This window comes from Neofelis nebulosa, chromosome 8 (assembly GCF_028018385.1).
Source record: "Neofelis nebulosa isolate mNeoNeb1 chromosome 8, mNeoNeb1.pri, whole genome shotgun sequence".
NCBI lineage: Eukaryota > Metazoa > Chordata > Mammalia > Carnivora > Felidae > Neofelis > Neofelis nebulosa.
The window spans coordinates 38,497,047-38,515,116 of NC_080789.1; the positions used below are offsets into that span (position 1 = coordinate 38,497,047).

At 35.7% G+C, this 18,070-nt stretch overlaps 1 protein-coding gene across 1 annotated transcript in view; it reads right to left on the reverse strand.

Annotated features, from left to right (window-relative positions):
• The window catches only part of PTPRQ (protein tyrosine phosphatase receptor type Q), a 203,310-nt gene that overhangs the window by 40,132 nt on the left and 145,108 nt on the right, over window positions 1-18,070 (reverse strand). The window contains exons 35-36 of the mRNA XM_058682209.1: window positions 8,993-9,092; window positions 6,345-6,473 (exon numbers count right to left, since the gene is read on the reverse strand). Coding sequence (XP_058538192.1) covers window positions 6,345-6,473; window positions 8,993-9,092 — 229 coding nt within the window. The remainder of the gene's footprint in view (window positions 1-6,344; window positions 6,474-8,992; window positions 9,093-18,070) is intronic.

Consider the following 18,070-nt stretch of genomic DNA (forward strand, 5'->3'; position numbering starts at 1 on the left):
AATCCAAACTAATTAAGTTTACCTCTATCAAAGTAAGAGCTCTGACTAAGCTGGATACTACTGACTAATTCTAAGAGAGGACATTTGGTTGTGGAGGAGAAACAGTGAGGATTCTATAAAAAATGGAAGTATTCTTCTCTGAGGCATTAATGGCATAGAGCAAAAAAAGTAAAAGAATTCTGTTTAATGATGTCAAAAAAGGATATTTGACAGGGGGCAGGGTTGCTCAACCAGGCCCCTTGTGAGTCTAGAATGCTGGGGGGTCAGCTTTGAGTGCTGGTTGGAGTTGGATATTTTATGTGTGATGTGATCACTTAAACCTTTAGCTCGACAGAATCTTACTTTGACAACTGAATCTGATCATGCAGGTCCTTTGAGGAAAACGTATTTTTATAAAACTATTTTAATTCTGTCAGTGGGAACTTGGCAATTAGTTTATATGAAGTAAAACAAGGTTACCTATGATTCCAAAATGCTGAATATGATTAGAGTAGAAATAGTCCTGGATTCCACTGTTTTAATCATGCTGAGTACTATTCATGATCAATGAGAATGTCAGGAGCCTTGGCCCCATCCAGGCTTGTGGTTCATGGGGACTGATTCCTCTGTAATAGATTTGGGATTTTGAAATCAAATACATTTTTGTTCTTTGCCTCCATTCATATTCTTTGCCTGAACAAACTGGTTATCTCTGGGGCACTCGATCAGTTGCTGGAGTCCCTGGTAATACTGACATTTTGCTATGCTACCCTCAGAATGCATAAAGCAAGTTTTGTGCTAGCCTACAGATGGCATTTCCAAGCATCAGAGGAGTGCCTGAAAGCACGCACAGTTGGCTACCCATTGGTTAGGGCTGAAGTACAGATTCCATGAAATGTGCCACTCTGTGTATGCCCCAGAGGCACAGAATGGAAAATTTCATCGTCTTGGTCTTTACGGATTGCCACCTGCAGTAGTCGAAATGAGCTTGTGTGAAGTGTGGACCCAGACTCCATCTGTCAGATGGAGAACGCAGCTTTGTATCATGGTAATAATAACACAAGATGCATGTGCAGAAATCTAGGTGAAAACCTATTTTACTATCAAAGCTAACACAACATGAGAACACAGCAAATTCTCAGGACATGCACATTACGAGTCAATGTGCTTTTTGATAAGGTTAACTTTACCATATCAATAGCATGCAAATTATAGAGGATATATTGTACTTAGAAAGCATAGGGCTTTTTTTTCCTTTGGCTTTGGAAAAAATAGCACATTAAACAACAAAACGCTCAGTATAATACATTTAAAAATATAGAGCACACCAGCTGACAAGATGAAAACAATCACAACAGAGCTCTGCACCACCATAGTAACTTACTGGATGACAAAAATCTCCTTGCGTCTAAAGAAAAATGAAGAATATCTGGAAGTAAACATTCATTGTTTATTTAGTACACGAACACACTGGATTAGTTTTTGCTGCCACCAGCACATGAGCATTAACTGTCTTGAGCTTCATTCCACTTCAGGACATCTCTTGTCCTGAATTCACATGGTCAGACATTTCTTATCTGGATTCATGTATTTTTGCCATTGTTTGCAAAATGGTTTCAGATAGAAGAAAAATTAATGACCAGAGTCTGTCAAAGAACTGATGGCAATTAAAATGCTAACAATTTTACACAGAGTTTCATATATCAGTCAAATATTATGTACTCTTATTGAAGGACAGTAAGACTCGGACTATTAAAGAATTTTTAGCTTCTGCAAGTTTGAACCTAGACTAAAATGCCATCACTCCTTTGCCCTTTATCACTAACGGACAAATAATTTGAAAGAAGCAGGTCTTCCCTTAGAATCATTTCTCTGCATAGGAAAACTGCTTGAAGAAGGATACCATGGGGCCTTGTTTTTTTAATAGGGGTAATATTGATCTCATCTAGTACGCTTCAGAGTTCACACACACACACACACACACACACACACAGATACAGGTGTACCTTGATAACCTCCAAATCAAACAAACCCAGGCTAGCATCATGGCTCTCTTATTTACTAGATCTATGACTCTGGACAGTTACTTAAATTCTCTAAATATCTTTTGTTTTTCATTTGTAAAATGGGATTAAAAGTACCCACCACAAAGGAAATAGTTAAGTGAGATCATTACACACAGAATTTAACACATAGGAATTGCTCATAAACAGTAGTCATTATTATGTTAGCAAACCCTCTGTGTGAAAGTAGGTTGAAGTGATAATTTGTATAAAGATTGTAAATAACAATAACAATTCCAAATGTATTCTGATGTACAGTTTACAAAGCACATTCATAGAATTCTTTTAAATGGTAAGCTTCCTGAAGACATATACACTTAACAAAAATTCAACGCATACTTTTAAAGTTATGAAGAAAGAAAGATACTCTTAAAGTAGCAATTCAGTTGTTTGCTTTATTTTGTTAGAATTTTAATTCCACTCATGATTGGGCCTTGAGTCTAATTAATGCACCATTACATTCACTCAAGTAAAACAGGCAAGATAATTAATATGGAATGATGCACACAATTGGGGGGGAACAGTTGAGGCTTGGAAGAAATTGAGTGTCAATAAAATACTTGTGAACATTCTGGTGGGTTGTTTAATTTTAAGTGTTATAACCCTCTTGGAAAAGGAGTTTGTATTGCAGTGAAATTAGTTAAAGGAAGTCACAGGACCAGCTGGTCTCTGCAATCTTGAAGATTCAGGTCTGCTTCACCTGAATGTTTGCTGATCTTGCCAATATCTCCTCCAAGAAACTTTTCTCACCTTCACGGGCTAAATGGCTGTGTTTCAAAGGAGCCATCACAAAATGTTTTGTTCATTTGCTTACAAATAACAAACCCTGAGGGTCATTTTCTAATCTGGTAAATATGGAATAGATGAGCCCAAAATATTAGATACTCTTCCTAAGAAATACATCTAGCATCGTCTCAACTTAAATATAAAATGTGCATGAGGAAATGATATAATTATCATTCTAAATAGGAATTTAAAACATGATCTTGGCCTATCCTGAATGTTCTCATGGAGTTACAGAGTACTAAATCATTTAAAAAAATTTTTTTTAACGTTTTTTAACTTATTTTTGAGACAGGGAGAGACAGAGCATGAACAGGGGAGGGTCAGAGAGAGGGAGACACAGAATCGGAAACAGGCTCCAGGCTCTGAGCGGTCAGCACAGAGCCTGACGCGGGGCTCGAACTCACAGACCGCGAGATCATGACCTGAGCCGAAGTCGGCCGCTTAACCGACTGAGCCACCCAGGCGCCCCACTAAATCATTTTTTGAGTTTCATTTTCCTTCACAAAGAAAAAGTATAATGTGCCAGAATTCTTCTTCAGATTCTTTGTGCAACAATGTAGAATATAACCAAATAATGAGAGTTTGCACATACAAAAATTACAGGATGAATCTCAACATGTAAATATATATGCAGGCATGTATCATAAAATAAATACTTTCTTAACTACAAAAAAGTCCTTGACAAGATTTAGTACAAGCATCATAATGATCTTTTGTCAACTAGAAAATCCCTAAAATTAATATTTTGATTAGATATTCTTCTTTTATCATTTCTCTTATGGACATGTCAAGACATATGACACTGAGGAAAACTGCTTGTCCAGCTAGCTAGAAGAGAGTGGGCAGGTTGGAGGGGAAAGACCATGTCTAAGCGAAAAGTAGAAACAGCATATGTTAGCTGGGTAGATTTAAAGGAAATCATCTAAGTTCTTTGCTGCAAATAACACAGACATACGACATAAGTTATTCAACAATTTACAAATGAACTCAAACGCTCTGATTCTTTAGTCTCAGAATATACTGTCTCTTTGGCTCTACTCTCATGACCTGTATGACTTTGAATAGATTTAGATCTTCCAGCACCTCAAAGACAAGTGAAGAGCTTTAGAGCTTCACAGAAGGACGGTCCCTTGTATATGTACACATGACTAATTATGGATTTGTTAGTTACCATTTTTTTAGACTTCATATCTAATGTATTAGTGATCTTATTAAATGAAAAACCTTCAATAAATAGTAAAGCTGGAGACAGATCTCTGTAATGAAGAGTTAATACTCAAACAACTTGCTAGCTATTTTAATAAATTTCTGCAATAAATCAAGCAAAGGATATTATTATGTGCCATTGAAATTACAAATAAGAATGTTTTATAGTCAGTAATGCTAGAATTGTAACAAAAAATGAGAAAGTAAAAAGCACAGAAACTAAAGTTTCCAACTATGCTATTACTGGGGGCAATATATGAATTTTCTATGTGCAAAAGTAAATAAAAATTATTTGAAATATACTTGAAAGACACTTCTACATCAATTTACAAATAAAGCCACATATATGTAAATAAACATGGGAACAGGAAAACAAATAATTAGGAGTCAAGGTTAAGTAAGGCGGCCCCTAATTTATAAAAACCCAATAATAAACTATGCAGTCCTTATCCACCTTTCCCTTTAGCTGCCATGACAAACCCTGTTAAGAAAAAAAAATCCTACAGCGTTTAGATAATAGCTGTGTTCAGAAGTGCAGGAAAGGGCAAGCTGTAAAAACACACAGAGCTTAGGGGATCTAACCTCACCATAGCCTGCCTAGAATGGTAACCTCCTTCATCAAGAATACTTTAATACTGACTGACTTTTTTCACTTTATTATGTCATATCTCCTAAAGATCTACATCCTAAGGACTATTGGGAGATCAATAAAGATTCTTTTAAAAAAAGGCCCTAGAAGTGTTTACTTAGAAGTTCACATTTTATTATGAATAGACTCAACTAAATTGTTTAAACAAGTAAAATTAATTGCACTGAGAGAGTTGATGTTTTATCCCTGGTACTTTTGGGTGTAGAAGAGAATGAGGTCTGTAGAGGGGGCGCAAAAATTTGAGAAAGTGGTACAGAAAGGGAGTTGGGGAAATACTATAGAAATTCAGTTGGCTCCAGAGGGAAAGGAGAAGAAATTTCTTTTTAGCATGAAGGATGACCCTTTTAGCACCGAGATATAGCCTAATACTGGAATGCTCTATTATTACTCCTATGATGTGGCTTAACTTTGGCAGATTACCCTGAGGACCTCTTGATCTTTTATATGTAACATTTCTTATGTGGAAAACTATGTCCTAGGTAATATATAACCATCTTACACATGTTCTTTGGAGCACTATCCATTTTGTTGCATCCATAGATACAACCTTTATTAGAATATAAACAAAGGTAAATACCTAAATATAAAGAAGTGAGTTTTTCTCTTTAACAAATTAGATTTCCTTCTAATTTAGTGATAATACTGAATAGCTTTCATCTTGCAGTATTTGGAAGGGCCCTGCTTATCACATGGCACTTCCCACTATAGCACATATTAGATATTTTTAGACATGCTGGAAATATTCTTTCAAAGTCAATCTATTTGGTAAAGACCGGCTTTGCTAAATGACAACTATAAACAATTCCTTTCTGAGCTCAAAAACTTTGATGACATATTTCAACAGTTAATAATAATTTTTTAAAGTACAGAAGTGTTGTGCATATACTTTGGAACAACTATAATGTGCTTACAAACATCACAAAATATTGGATCTAAACTTGTTATAATAACCTGATGACAGTTTTTATTAAGAATTTGATGAATTATCTTAATAGACACATTTTTCAAATGTGCCAACATTTAGAATATTTTTTAATGATTTTAAAAGGATTTAAAATACTCTAAAATTAAGCACTTTAGTATTTCCAATACATACCGAAGGCACACTTTTCCTTCCAAAGGTAATTTTTACTTTGTATTTAATTTTTAAATACTAAGCGATTTAAAATATAAAGTGTTAATACACAAGTTGGACTTTTAATGTAATTTTACACTAAAAAAAAAGAGCTATGAGAAAGGCTTTTATAAATATGATATAAATAGTATCAAGTAGTTACAAATTTATTTAAAACTGTGATTAAAAATATGGATACCTCCAGAAAACCCATAAAAAGAAATCATATGAAGTAAATTATTAAACATAATTTTAAAGGCTTAATGTGTAAAAATATTTGTTTCAGGACAAAAAAAAAGAAAGAAAAAGAAAGCTTGGTTGAATATTATAGTCCAAGGTTCATATTGAACTCAAAGCATAAGGAAGATTAAGTGATTCTCCGAACACCAGTGAGAAGTGTGCAGAAGATGGAGGTCACCCTTTGAAAGAAGATCTCTATGACCTGTGTAAATAGGAGCCCCACAAACACTTCCAACAAGCATAGGTCAGAATAGGGTCATGGCTCCAGGCCCTCTGAACCACTGTTCGCCAAGAGGAGTGTGCTCACCGCGTTAATCTCTCGCCCTTCAGTTCCAGGTCTGCCACTGTGATGAGCTGATCCAGCTTGAATTTAGTGTCAATAATTTCTGCATCCCGAGGAGAATATGTGCCACCTTCTTTCTGCTTCTGTCGAATTCTAAAGGAAGTATAGTAAAGTCCAAAAAGGAAGTATCATAGAAAGCATATAAACTTAGGTTTTGTTTTCTTTTTAAGATATTAGTCAAATAATTTCTTTGTTGGGGTCATTTCTCTGAATATGTTGCAAATTTATACCTACTCAACTTCTTTTTCTTGCTTTAATTCCATAAACCTATTCTACCATATTCCTTTAACATGTTTCTTTGGTGAAATTTCAAATTTTGATGAGCATTAGTTGATCAAGGCTTTGGTCGTTGGCAAATTAAAATACAGAGCAAATGAAACCAATGCTGTGTGCTTGTTTTTCCTCTCTCTAGCTGTCTCACAGATTTGTCATAAAAAGAAAGTGTGCCAAAGTGGAAATAGCTCATTGCTATCATCACCAATACTAAAAGACAATGTCCCATTGTTTTTATATATGTGAAACATTTCTACATGCAGGAAAATGCATGGAAATATGTTTTGAATTGTCTCATTGGCTTTTTACACAAATATTGCAAAGCATATATTGTTATCTTTACATTTAGAAAACTCAGGTTCAAAAATAAAAGTTACATGAATCTGAGAATCTAATTAAGGCCCTATCATTTTACACCCTTTACATGCTTATCCTTCTTTGACACAGTATGGTGTGTTACTAGTGATACTATTATATCTATCACATTTCAAACATATTTTTATTATGTGTTATGTATTAAGGATGGTATAGAAAGTATAAAATATGGTTCTTATGCTCAAGAACATTATAATTTAGTTGAGAGGCAAGATCTAAGTGTCGAAAAAGCATAAAAAGAAAAAATCCAGATTACAATTCATATGACAACTATTAGTATTGTTAGGAAGTAAAAAAGTGAGATTTGATTTGAAGGCTCCAGAATGAGAAGGAGGAGGAAGCACATTTCTGGTTGATGGAAAAAAAGCAGAGTTCTATAAAAGCCTAAGGAATGTTCTGGTGAGAACAGACCTAGTTGGCCAAAGAGAAGTATGTTGGGAATTTGTAGAGAGTAAGTAAGAGGGGAGTATTTCTTGCCCACATAAGGAGTTCATCCTGGAAGGAAATGAAAAATCAGAGATTTTAGAGCAAGGAAACAATATGAATATGACCAAGGCATGTCCCTGAGGGGTATGCCTTGGTCATATTCATATTGGAAGGAAGATATCTTATACAAATTATATGTCTCTAAAACTAGAATAATGACTTTCTCTCACCATCTTCTGGCTGACTCTGAGAACAGTAGGCAGTGTAAGAAAAAAAAATTTTTTTTCAAGAGTTCTTCAAATTAGCCATCAAAATGATGATTTGACAGGTTCAAGGTGAAACAGATGATGGGCATTCAGAATACAGGACAACATTCTTCAGGTAAAATAAAAACAGGGCCTATTAAGCTACTTAGGAAATTAGTGTCATGGTTATTTTTGCAAATGTAAGGGCCCTTTAACTCAGCAATCTACTTTATGGCTGGATTTTAGGACCATAACTAAGATTTCCCCTGAGGCCCTGCAAATGGCAAGGGAATTAGGAGGCTAATACTGAGAATTTAAAGGGGCCCTTGGAAAATGTAGCACAGACTCACTGGTAAAGTAAACAGGAAAAAGGGGCTCACCATGTAAGGAAGATGGATGTCTTTAAATGTCATGATCTCAAAAGAGATCATGTAAAAATGATCTCTTCTGTATAGTTTAAAAGTTAGATTTGATTAAAATATATTTCATTAAACCTATCATAGTTATAAATTATTTTTAAATATACAAAAATCCTGGCACCTTCTGCTTTTTTTGTTATCGCTTTATTGTCCCTTAGTTTTAAACCTGCCTTTCTTTGCCCTGCTTTGTGATATTGAAGCTAGGCTCCACACCCTAATACATCCCCTTTGCCAGCCGGTGGGATGTTAAGCTTTGTCAATCGAGAATACTAGAGTGACCTTCAAGGCAAGAGGGACAGGGAGATACTTCCCTGGTGCGTTCCAGGTCTGCATTATCATTATTCATTGTGAAAGCCCAGCAGCCCAACTCTATGAGTGCTAGCTGCCTCCTAAGTGCAGACTCTTCCCATTGGCAAATGATTCCAAGTAGCTCAGCCACCACGTCATCCAGTAAGAGTGAGTTGTTTCTACAGACCAATTCCAGCCTGTCTACTCTCTATAAATGATCGTTAGTTTCAATAGGACAGCTCCAGCCCCTCCCTCTGTCATATTTCTCTGCCCACTGATAGGTGATAGGCTGTATGTGCCTGTGGTAGACATTCCATGTCAAACTTTGGACTGAGACTTCTTCTAATTCTTAGTTCTTTTACTGTCCATTTTTCCTCAGCCTTGAGAGAGCAGCTGCTTTGTTGCTATTTCTGGAGCCTTTAGAGTTCTTTTACCCCTTATGATAATTAACTATTTCTACAAGTTAGCAATTTTTTTATTAAATATTCCCCATTCAAGTAACTATTGGGGCTTCTGTCTCCTGATTGGACTATGACTGAATAATGTCCATAAGCATCTTAGGAATGAGAGTACAAATAAATCTTACCTTGCAAATGCAAAAATAGCTGTTCCAAGAAGAATGATTGAAAGGATGCACAAAGTGACTGAAAGAATAATTTCTACAGTTCTTTCTGAAAGTCCTTCACCTGAAGAGCAAGAAGTATAACATTATTATTAATTATAATTATGAAATATTATTTGGGTCTCAAAACACAGAAAGATATTTTCTTGGAATGTTTCTCAAGAATGCTAATAAAGTGTACAACTGTGTTTGTTCCACTTCTCCCAGATCTTCTAAATCTTGGGCTCAGCCCTTGGACCTCTTCTTTTTTCTGTCTAAACTTACCACCTCAGTGAGCCCATTGCTGCCTCATGGTTTTAATTTTCATCTATATGATGATGACTACTTAATTGCTATCTGTTGAACTCCAGACATCAATATGCAATTGCCAATATGCGTCTTTAGAAATGTAATTAAAATTTCAAAATCAATATTCAAAGCTGAACTCCTATAATTCCTTCCTTTCAACTGCAATCTTTCTACCTCTTAGTTGATGGCAACCTCAATGATCTAGTTGCTCAGTCCAAAAACTTTGTAGTTATCCTTGACTCTTCCTCTCATAGAACTTATCCACAATATCTGAGGAAATCTTGTTGCTTGTACCTTCAAAACACATACACTTTTCATTAAAAGAAATAAGGGGCTGGGGTGCTTGGGTGGGTCAGTTGGTTAAGCGTCTAACTTCAGCTCAGGCCATGATCTCATGGTTCGTGAGTTCAAGCCCTGCATCAGGCTCTGTGCTGACAGCTCAGAGCCTGGAGCCTGCTTTAGAGTCTGTGTCTCCCTCTCTTTCTGCCGCTCCCTCCACTCACACTCTGTCTCACTCCATCGAAAAAAAAAAACAACATTAAAAAAAAAGAAACGAGGGGAAGTTGGAGAGGTAGTAATCCCAAAGGGTGGTTAGAAAACAAAAGGAATTTGGGACATCTAGTGGGGCAAGAAAGCTAAGAAGCTATCAAAGGCTAATGGTACGGAAAGAATGAAAGATCATCTTGCATAAGTTCCTACTGGCCAAAGAAGAAACAATTTAAATTTTATAATGAATAAAAGCTGAAATTGGTGGAAATAGATTCAATATATAAAAATCCACAAGTTCTAAAATTATTCAATGAAAGAGAAATAAAAAATATACAAAAATCTTTTAACTTGTAAACACTGGTTATAGCTCGACTACCATTTCCATACTTTAAAAGGAAAAATTAAGCATTTTCCCCCTAACTTTCTCAGATGGACTGTATTTTATGAATTAAAAAAAAAGTTCTAGTTAAGGGAATAAGGCTCCTCTTTACAAGAGAGTTTAGTTTAATAAATGTGGAAGGAATAATATAATTAGAAATTAGTTTTTCAGTCCTAATAAAATAATTGATTCAGGTAACAATCATAAATGTATCCTTAATGAGTAGGAGGAAGTTTGTTAGGGAACTGGATATGAACAGGATGCTGAACTATCATCCTACAGACTATTTGCTAGTTATAACAAAGGGGAAAAATAACTTTTCAATGAAGGATCATGTTGTCACTACAACTAAACTCACTGATCAATTCTAACGTCATTGAAATGAGACAACCAGATATTATACACCTCCTGAAGAGAGGTATTTGAATCTAGGCAGAAACACCTGCAAAATGTCCTTGCCAAAAATGTTAATTGTGAATATTCAAACTTTTAGATTTTATTTCTCATTTATAAGAAAGTAGAGGAAGGAGGAAAAAATTAAATCACACCAAGAGAAAGCAATCAGACAAATTCAGAATATGGGACCTCCTTTAGAGCAATCTATCTGGTTGCCTTAATGTGTCTGTGACATGGGGGAAAAAAGAGGAAGAAGAAAAGAGATTAAGAGACACAACAATAGAAAATAACGTATGGGGGCGCCTGGGTGGCGCAGTCGGTTAAGCGTCCGACTTCAGCCAGGTCACGATCTCGCGGTCCGTGAGTTCGAGCCCCGCGTCAGGCTCTGGGCTGATGGCTCGGAGCCTGGAGCCTGTTTCCGATTCTGTGTCTCCCTCTCTCTCTGCCCCTCTCCCGTTCATGCTCTGTCTCTCTCTGTCCCAAAAATAAATAAAAAACGTTGAAAAAAAAAAATTTAAAAAAAAAAAAAAAAAAAAAAAAAAAAAAAAAGAAAATAACGTATGAACCTCTTTTTGGATCCTGATTCAAACATAGTATGAGAAAAAAATCTGAGGATGATGTGAAAGTGCATATCGTATTATATAATATCAAGGATTTATCATTTTTTATTTAGCTGTGACAATATAGTAGAAATATACTTATTAAGGAAACATAATAAATAGTGGAACATCATGTTTTCTGTAATTTACTTTAAAATACTAAAAATTAAAAAGCAAATGCATAAATAAAACAAATGTGACAAAATGTTAAAAATTATTACATTCAAATAGTGAGTATTTGGGGTTCATTATACTGTTCAAAACTTTGCGTAGCTGTATTCATCTCTCATCCCCTTTGCTGCTTGTATTCTGAGCCAGATCAGCATCTTGTTTTCCATACATTATTGTATAGACACCTAACAAGCCTTCTTGTATCCATCCTTGTTCTCTTCCCATCTATTTTCAATATAGCAGGAATAGTAATCCTCTTAAACATTACCTTTCTACCTAAAATCCTCCTCATCTCTCACAAGGAAAAGCCACAGTCCTTCCAGTGGCCTCTGTGATCTGGTCCTTCCTTCATTAACTCCCTGATTCCCTGTTATCATTCTGACTTCCACTTCCATCTCCACCTTAACTCCACTGAAGCCAAACTGGTCTACTTATTGTTTTTGGAACATACCAGGTCAGAGTACCTGGTATTGGAGGAGTACCTGGTATTTTTGCACCAGCTTACTCCTGTGCTTGGAAAGATATTTCCCTTGCATATCTGAGTACCCATTCATAAGCTTCAGAGGTTTGCTCAAATATCACCATCTCAAAGAAGCCTACACTGACCGCTTCCTTTGTACTGAATGGATATGTCCCCCAAAATTCATATGTTGAAGCCCTAACCTCTCAGTGTGACTGTACTTGGAGTAAGGAAGTAATTAACATTAAATGAGGCCATAAGGGTTGGGCCCTAATCCAATAAACCTAGTGTTCTTATAAGAAAGGACACCAGAAAGCTAGCTCTCTCCCTCTGTGTGCATGTACTGGGGAAAAGCCATATGAAAACAACAAGAAGGAGGCCTCCTGCCAGCCAGGAAGAGAGCTCCCACCACATAACAAATTGATTGGAACTCAGTTCTTAGATTTCTAGCGTCTGTGAGAAAGATTTCTGTTGTTTAAGCCTATGGTATTTTGTTATGGTAGCCTAAGCAGACTAAGACATTATCATATTTAAAATGGAAACTTACAACTTCCTCACTTCAGCCTTTCCCCTTCTATATCCTCTGTACTCTGTTCTACTTTTTCTTTTCTCCATTGCCCTCATCACACTTTAATATATCTTATAATACATTTATTTATTATCCTCATGGTTCATTATCTGTCCATAATGTAAAGTTCCCTAAGGACAGGAGTCTTTGTTTTATTCAAAACTGTATTCCAAGTTCTGAGAATAGTACCAGATAGATAGTAAATGCTCAATAAATACTTGATAAATTTACTTATGAATATAAATATTGGTTTTGAAATAGATACTGAAAATTTTCAGTTTGAAGATCAGCATTGAACAAAATAAGAACATACAAGGTATTTATCATTTACTTTTAAGTAATTATTAATTATAATTATAATCAACTTTAGGTTATATGAGTTATAATTTATAATTTTACTGTAAAAAGTATTAAAGTTAAGTGACAAAATAAAATAGGTTAGCTATCTGTAAGTATGCAAGGATTAGTGTTTCACCTTTTTTCCCTGGACTGGTGCTTATAAAATGTTAACAACAGGAAAGGGTTCCTGTGGCTATTTTGCATGGTAGACTCGAATGAACACTGAATCTTAAAAACAGTTACCAGAGTTTCATGGTCATCTAGCATCTCCAGCTAAGTTTAGGAGACTGTAAAGCAGCATGTAGCTCATAAAGTATTTTAGATACCTCTTTTTAATATATTAACATATGAATGGCTTGTTTTTATGAATTTTCACATTCTGACTCTAATTGAATATGCTTGGGAAAGGAAACATATGAAGATGAACAAAGAATAATCTGTATCAGGTAATACTGAATCACTGGTCCTCAGAACCCAGTGGGGGAAAAAAAATGATTTCATAGACCACAAAGAAGTGTTTGAGATTGGATTACCATTTCAAAGCGCTAGCCAAGTGAAGTGAGGAAATGACATATAATGTATTAATAAACAATATGTAATCCTTTGGGCACACGTATTACAAATGTACTAGTAGGAAAGGACAAAGTGTACCATGGCTGTCCAGTACAAACTCTGATTCACTGCTATGCATATACCTACAGAACATTACTGCACAAAATGAAGGCACGTCTCCAGATTCTTCCACAGAAAATTGAATTCTTCACGTGAAAATATAAACATGATTCTTTTTGTAATAAGCAGAAGTCATTTCCTGACTAGACTTAAAATCCTACAAAAGTCCACTTTAAATTGTTTTATTTGCATAATAAAATGTACTGCTGTAAGCAATCATAATTATAAATCACTATTTTTCGTAAGTATTTTTGATTGAAATTATCATTATTTAAACTCAGCTGATAGATCTGACTTAAGCCAGTTTTATAACTCTAAGAAGAATCTTGAATTACATGAGTTCTAAAGCTCATAGGACATATCTTCCTCTTGATATAGAGGTATGTCATGTGAAAGATCTTAAAATTATTATTAATCTTAAAAGAAAATAAATTCTTAGAACTTAAGTATAAGGATCTCTTCTTCTCTTCTGAACAGTACTAATCATCCAAGATATTCAAGAACTGCACAGACAATGTATTAAAAGTCACTCAATTTCATAATTGAAGAGATGTAAGTTAAAATACCCAAGACATATTATTTTCATGCATAAGTTTGGCAAAATATTAAAAGTAGATAATAAACAGTGGTTTCCAGGGTGTAGAGAAAAGTGATTTATTCCTTGTTTAAAAAAAACAAAAAGAATTTTTGTATCTTTATGTGCAAAAATAAAGCATACTCATGTGTGAATGCTAATCTCAAAAAGCTAACACAAGAAGATGAAAAGAAAACAGCTGGAAGTAATTAAAAATGTTGCAAAGAGAAAATGGTAAGGCAAGGACAGGAAGTCCGTGGGAACAGAAAAAGCTCCAAGAGTAACGCAATTGCAACCCAATTGGACACTTAGAGATTTCCAGACACTGTATACAGCGGTTACAAGCACAGCACTGGCTTGAGTCCAGCTGCCTGGGTCTAAAGGCTGGTGCTGTCATGTCCGACCTCTGTAACCTTGGGCGGGCAAGTTGCTTAAAAACCCATTTTCAGATTTCTTACCAATCAATTGACGATACCTATAAATAGGAAGTTATGTTAATAGTTTTGTGAAGAATATGTGGGGTTATGCATAAAAACCCTCATAAAAGCCTTGGCATATAAATAGACAATTATCTTTATTAATAAACATTTTGTATTCATTCATCCATTCATTCATCTGATTTAATCTTCCAGTTAGCTTATGAGGGAGGTATTATTATTCTCATTTTGGAATGAAGATTTCAGAAGTTAATTTGTTAAGTAACCGACCCAAGTTCACATAAATTTAATATATCCCTATACTGCCCAAAATATGTCTGACTGCAAAGTTTATGAGGTTCAGCACCACATTACCAGTGCCTCGTTAACATCATAAACCTTTCTTCATTCCCCTGGTGTCTTGGGGACAAGTGATCCTTTTGCTGCAAAAAAAAAAAAAAAAACAAAAAAAAAACATAGAGACGCCCTATTTCTGTTTCTAAGTGAGCACATTGGAACTTCTCATTGTTAGCATAGTAATTAAATGAGAAGTATTATGACAAAAGAAAACAATCATAGAGTGCCTTTGCCATGGGGTTTAAGGTTTCATCTTGTTCAGCTTTAATGAAGCCCTGTAAGGTGCAGAAAGGAGTGTCTGCTTTTTAAATCACAGGAATCTTCTATAATTAAACCTTGTAAGCAAAACATTGCCTATGAGCAGTTTCCATAAACTGATGTGCCTAAAGAGGATTTTAAAAAAGAGTTTAAGAAGGATTCTTACGAATTTTGTTAATAAAAATGTTAATGCTCAATGCTGAGTGAAATCAAAATCAAGTAAGTTGTAGGTATTTCTTTAGGATTAAAATAATGGCATATGTCATTTCCCTTGTTTGTTCCTACAGGCCATAAAGATTTCCCTAAGTACAAACTCCTTTTCCACACATTCATCCTTATTCAGCAAAGCCCTGCTTGGCCCCTTCTCATTTGTACTTTTGTTAACCCTTTTCACTAAACTTAAACCTTTTAGTTCATCAGTCTGTGGTGATTCTTTTGCCCCTAATTTTAACTTCCAAATAATTGTATCTCTAAGAGGCACAACCACTATCAAATATGACAGAAATGTTTACTCTGCACTAACTTAAAAAGACAGCCTTGTGAAGGCTTTTAAATCCCGAAGGATTTACTGATAGGTAACTTAGCCTGGAGATCACTGCCTGTGCTATGCTCAATACTGGTGAACAAATGTGTATCCACTGGTAGTTTGATGACCTAGATGGTACCTTCACTTCTTTCACTGAAGTCTGAGATCACATCCACACATAAGTCCTCAGAAGACTTGTTAGGAATGTTGGGAGCCTCTAACCTGTTGTAAATGGTATCATCTATTCCAATCCATGGTATATTTGAGAGAAACAAGGACACAAACATCCTTTGTAATCTTATGATGACGGCAGGGTATTATACCAATGTATTTTACTATTTGCTTGCTCCCATTCTCACAGGCACAAAACTATTCTTGCCATTGACCACTGTAGGAATGGTCAAATTTATTTCCTTTTTGAGTCCTTCTACTATATCTTCCTTGGCAATGTTCTTTTTCCAAAAACTCTTATGACTCCATGGCCTTTTATTAGTGTCAAATCACGGACAAGATCCATTTCCGGAGGGTGCTCTTTGGTGCCTGACCCATCAGGGTTAATCTGATATCCACAGAACCCCAAGATCCAATAGCCAGATAAAATGTGAGGACAGAAACTGATGGTAGTAAATCCATTAACCAGCCAAATGACTGGGCTACTTGTCTAGACATTGAGGAATTCTGCTCTAATGATACACTCCATACTTCAAATCTGAACATCTCCTTTCACCACAACTCAGTGTTGTACTCCTAGTCATCTTCTCCACTCCTGCTTGTTGCTCTTTTGCTAACTATAAATGACTATCTAGATAGTAGAACTCTATGTGTTCAACCCAGAATAAGCATAATATAAAGCCTAATACAAAGCCACTGTTCATCAGAAGAGAGTCCATGGGAGAAACTCTAAGGAGCAGCCTGTCCTTATGTCTCTGGTCTATAAATAATATATGAACTTTGTAAAATTTGAGCATAGATGCATGGAACACCTAATGGTTTTCTACCTTATACGTGCAATCTATGTTTCAGCAGTGCTTCCTTCGCTAACCTTGCCAGGCTCCTGTGCTCTGCCTTCTGTTCCATTTCTTACATTCCCTTTTGACTCCTGCTGTTACCAAGGCACACAAACATTAGCACCTGGATGACTTAGGGAGGAGACAGTCATGATTTCAAAGAACCAGAGAACTGATGGTATATTTCTGCTACCTTTTAGAATTAATGATTTTATTCCACTGCATTGGCTGTGAGAGAAAGGAAGAAAAAGAAGAGCATCACTGAGGAGCACCTTGAGACTACCTGCAGCCAAAGTACTAGATGAGGCCCAGCCTTGGCCAGAGGGAAGCCATTTGGCAGAATGTGAGGAATCGTATCCCTGCACACCATGGTTTCTGAGACTTGACTTTCCCCTTTTTCATTCCGATTACCCTGGATGTCGTAACTTCGTCTCTCAGATAACTGACTGAATGTATCCTCACATCAATAATCTGCATGAAACCAGCCATCTATGAGAGACAAGGTACATGACAAACTACAGAGCAAGGCAATCTCTTTAGTGCTGCTCCTACAAAATGTCATCTCCCTGAGACACATGAGCTATCCGCTTTGTCTATGTCTTTTCTCTTTCATCAGTACACACACCAGGATCCCCATTTGGTGGTGGAAACAGTTTCTGAATGCTATAACCTAACAGAAATTATGCTGATGCCATCAAGACATTTACTTCACTGTGGTGATGACAGGGTGTGATAAATTCACCTCTCCAATGAAGAAATACTCCACACAATTTCAAAACCACAGGCTTGTCAGCCAATTGTAAAATGATTTAATTACTTGGTAAATTAATCAAGCCATTCATTTCATGGAATTAGACAGGATAGCCAAAGAAATTCAAGTCATTCCTCTAAAAACATCTATAGAGCAAACCATGAGCCCCTTCTTTGTATCTTCAAGGTTCAAAATTGCCTTAACTAAGTAGAGGCTGTGGAAGCTGGCATTTTAGACAATTAATGTTCCATAACTGGATAAGAATTTCTAACTGAAAATGATGGGAAAAATCTAACTTCTTCCAGCCACAACTCGCACTGAAATCTGTTGTAGCTCGTATTATGTTATGGATCTGAATGACACACAGCGGTCCACATTCTCAGAGCTTCACACAGAGAAAATAGGGGCTGTGATGTACTTAGAGAAATCCTAAGGAAACAAGATCTCCTAAAAAAGTATATTTTAAAAATCGTTGATTATAACTGATCTGAAACGAAGCTATTAAAATTTTTTTTACTGTGAAATAGTAATATTTTTACATATGCTATTTTATTTAAATCTGAAGGGGGACTATCATCATCATTTTCTAAATAAGGAAACTAAGGTTTATAAAAGTTATTTTCTCAAGTAGCAGAGTCAAGATTTGAATCTAGGTCTAAATCCTGTATTTGTACTGTAATGATTATGGGATCTGTGCTAGAATCCTGGCAGAGTCATTTAATTACGTAATCTGAACTTTGGTTTCCTCATCTATATAATGGAGCTAAAATTAGTACTGAACAGCTTCTCTCA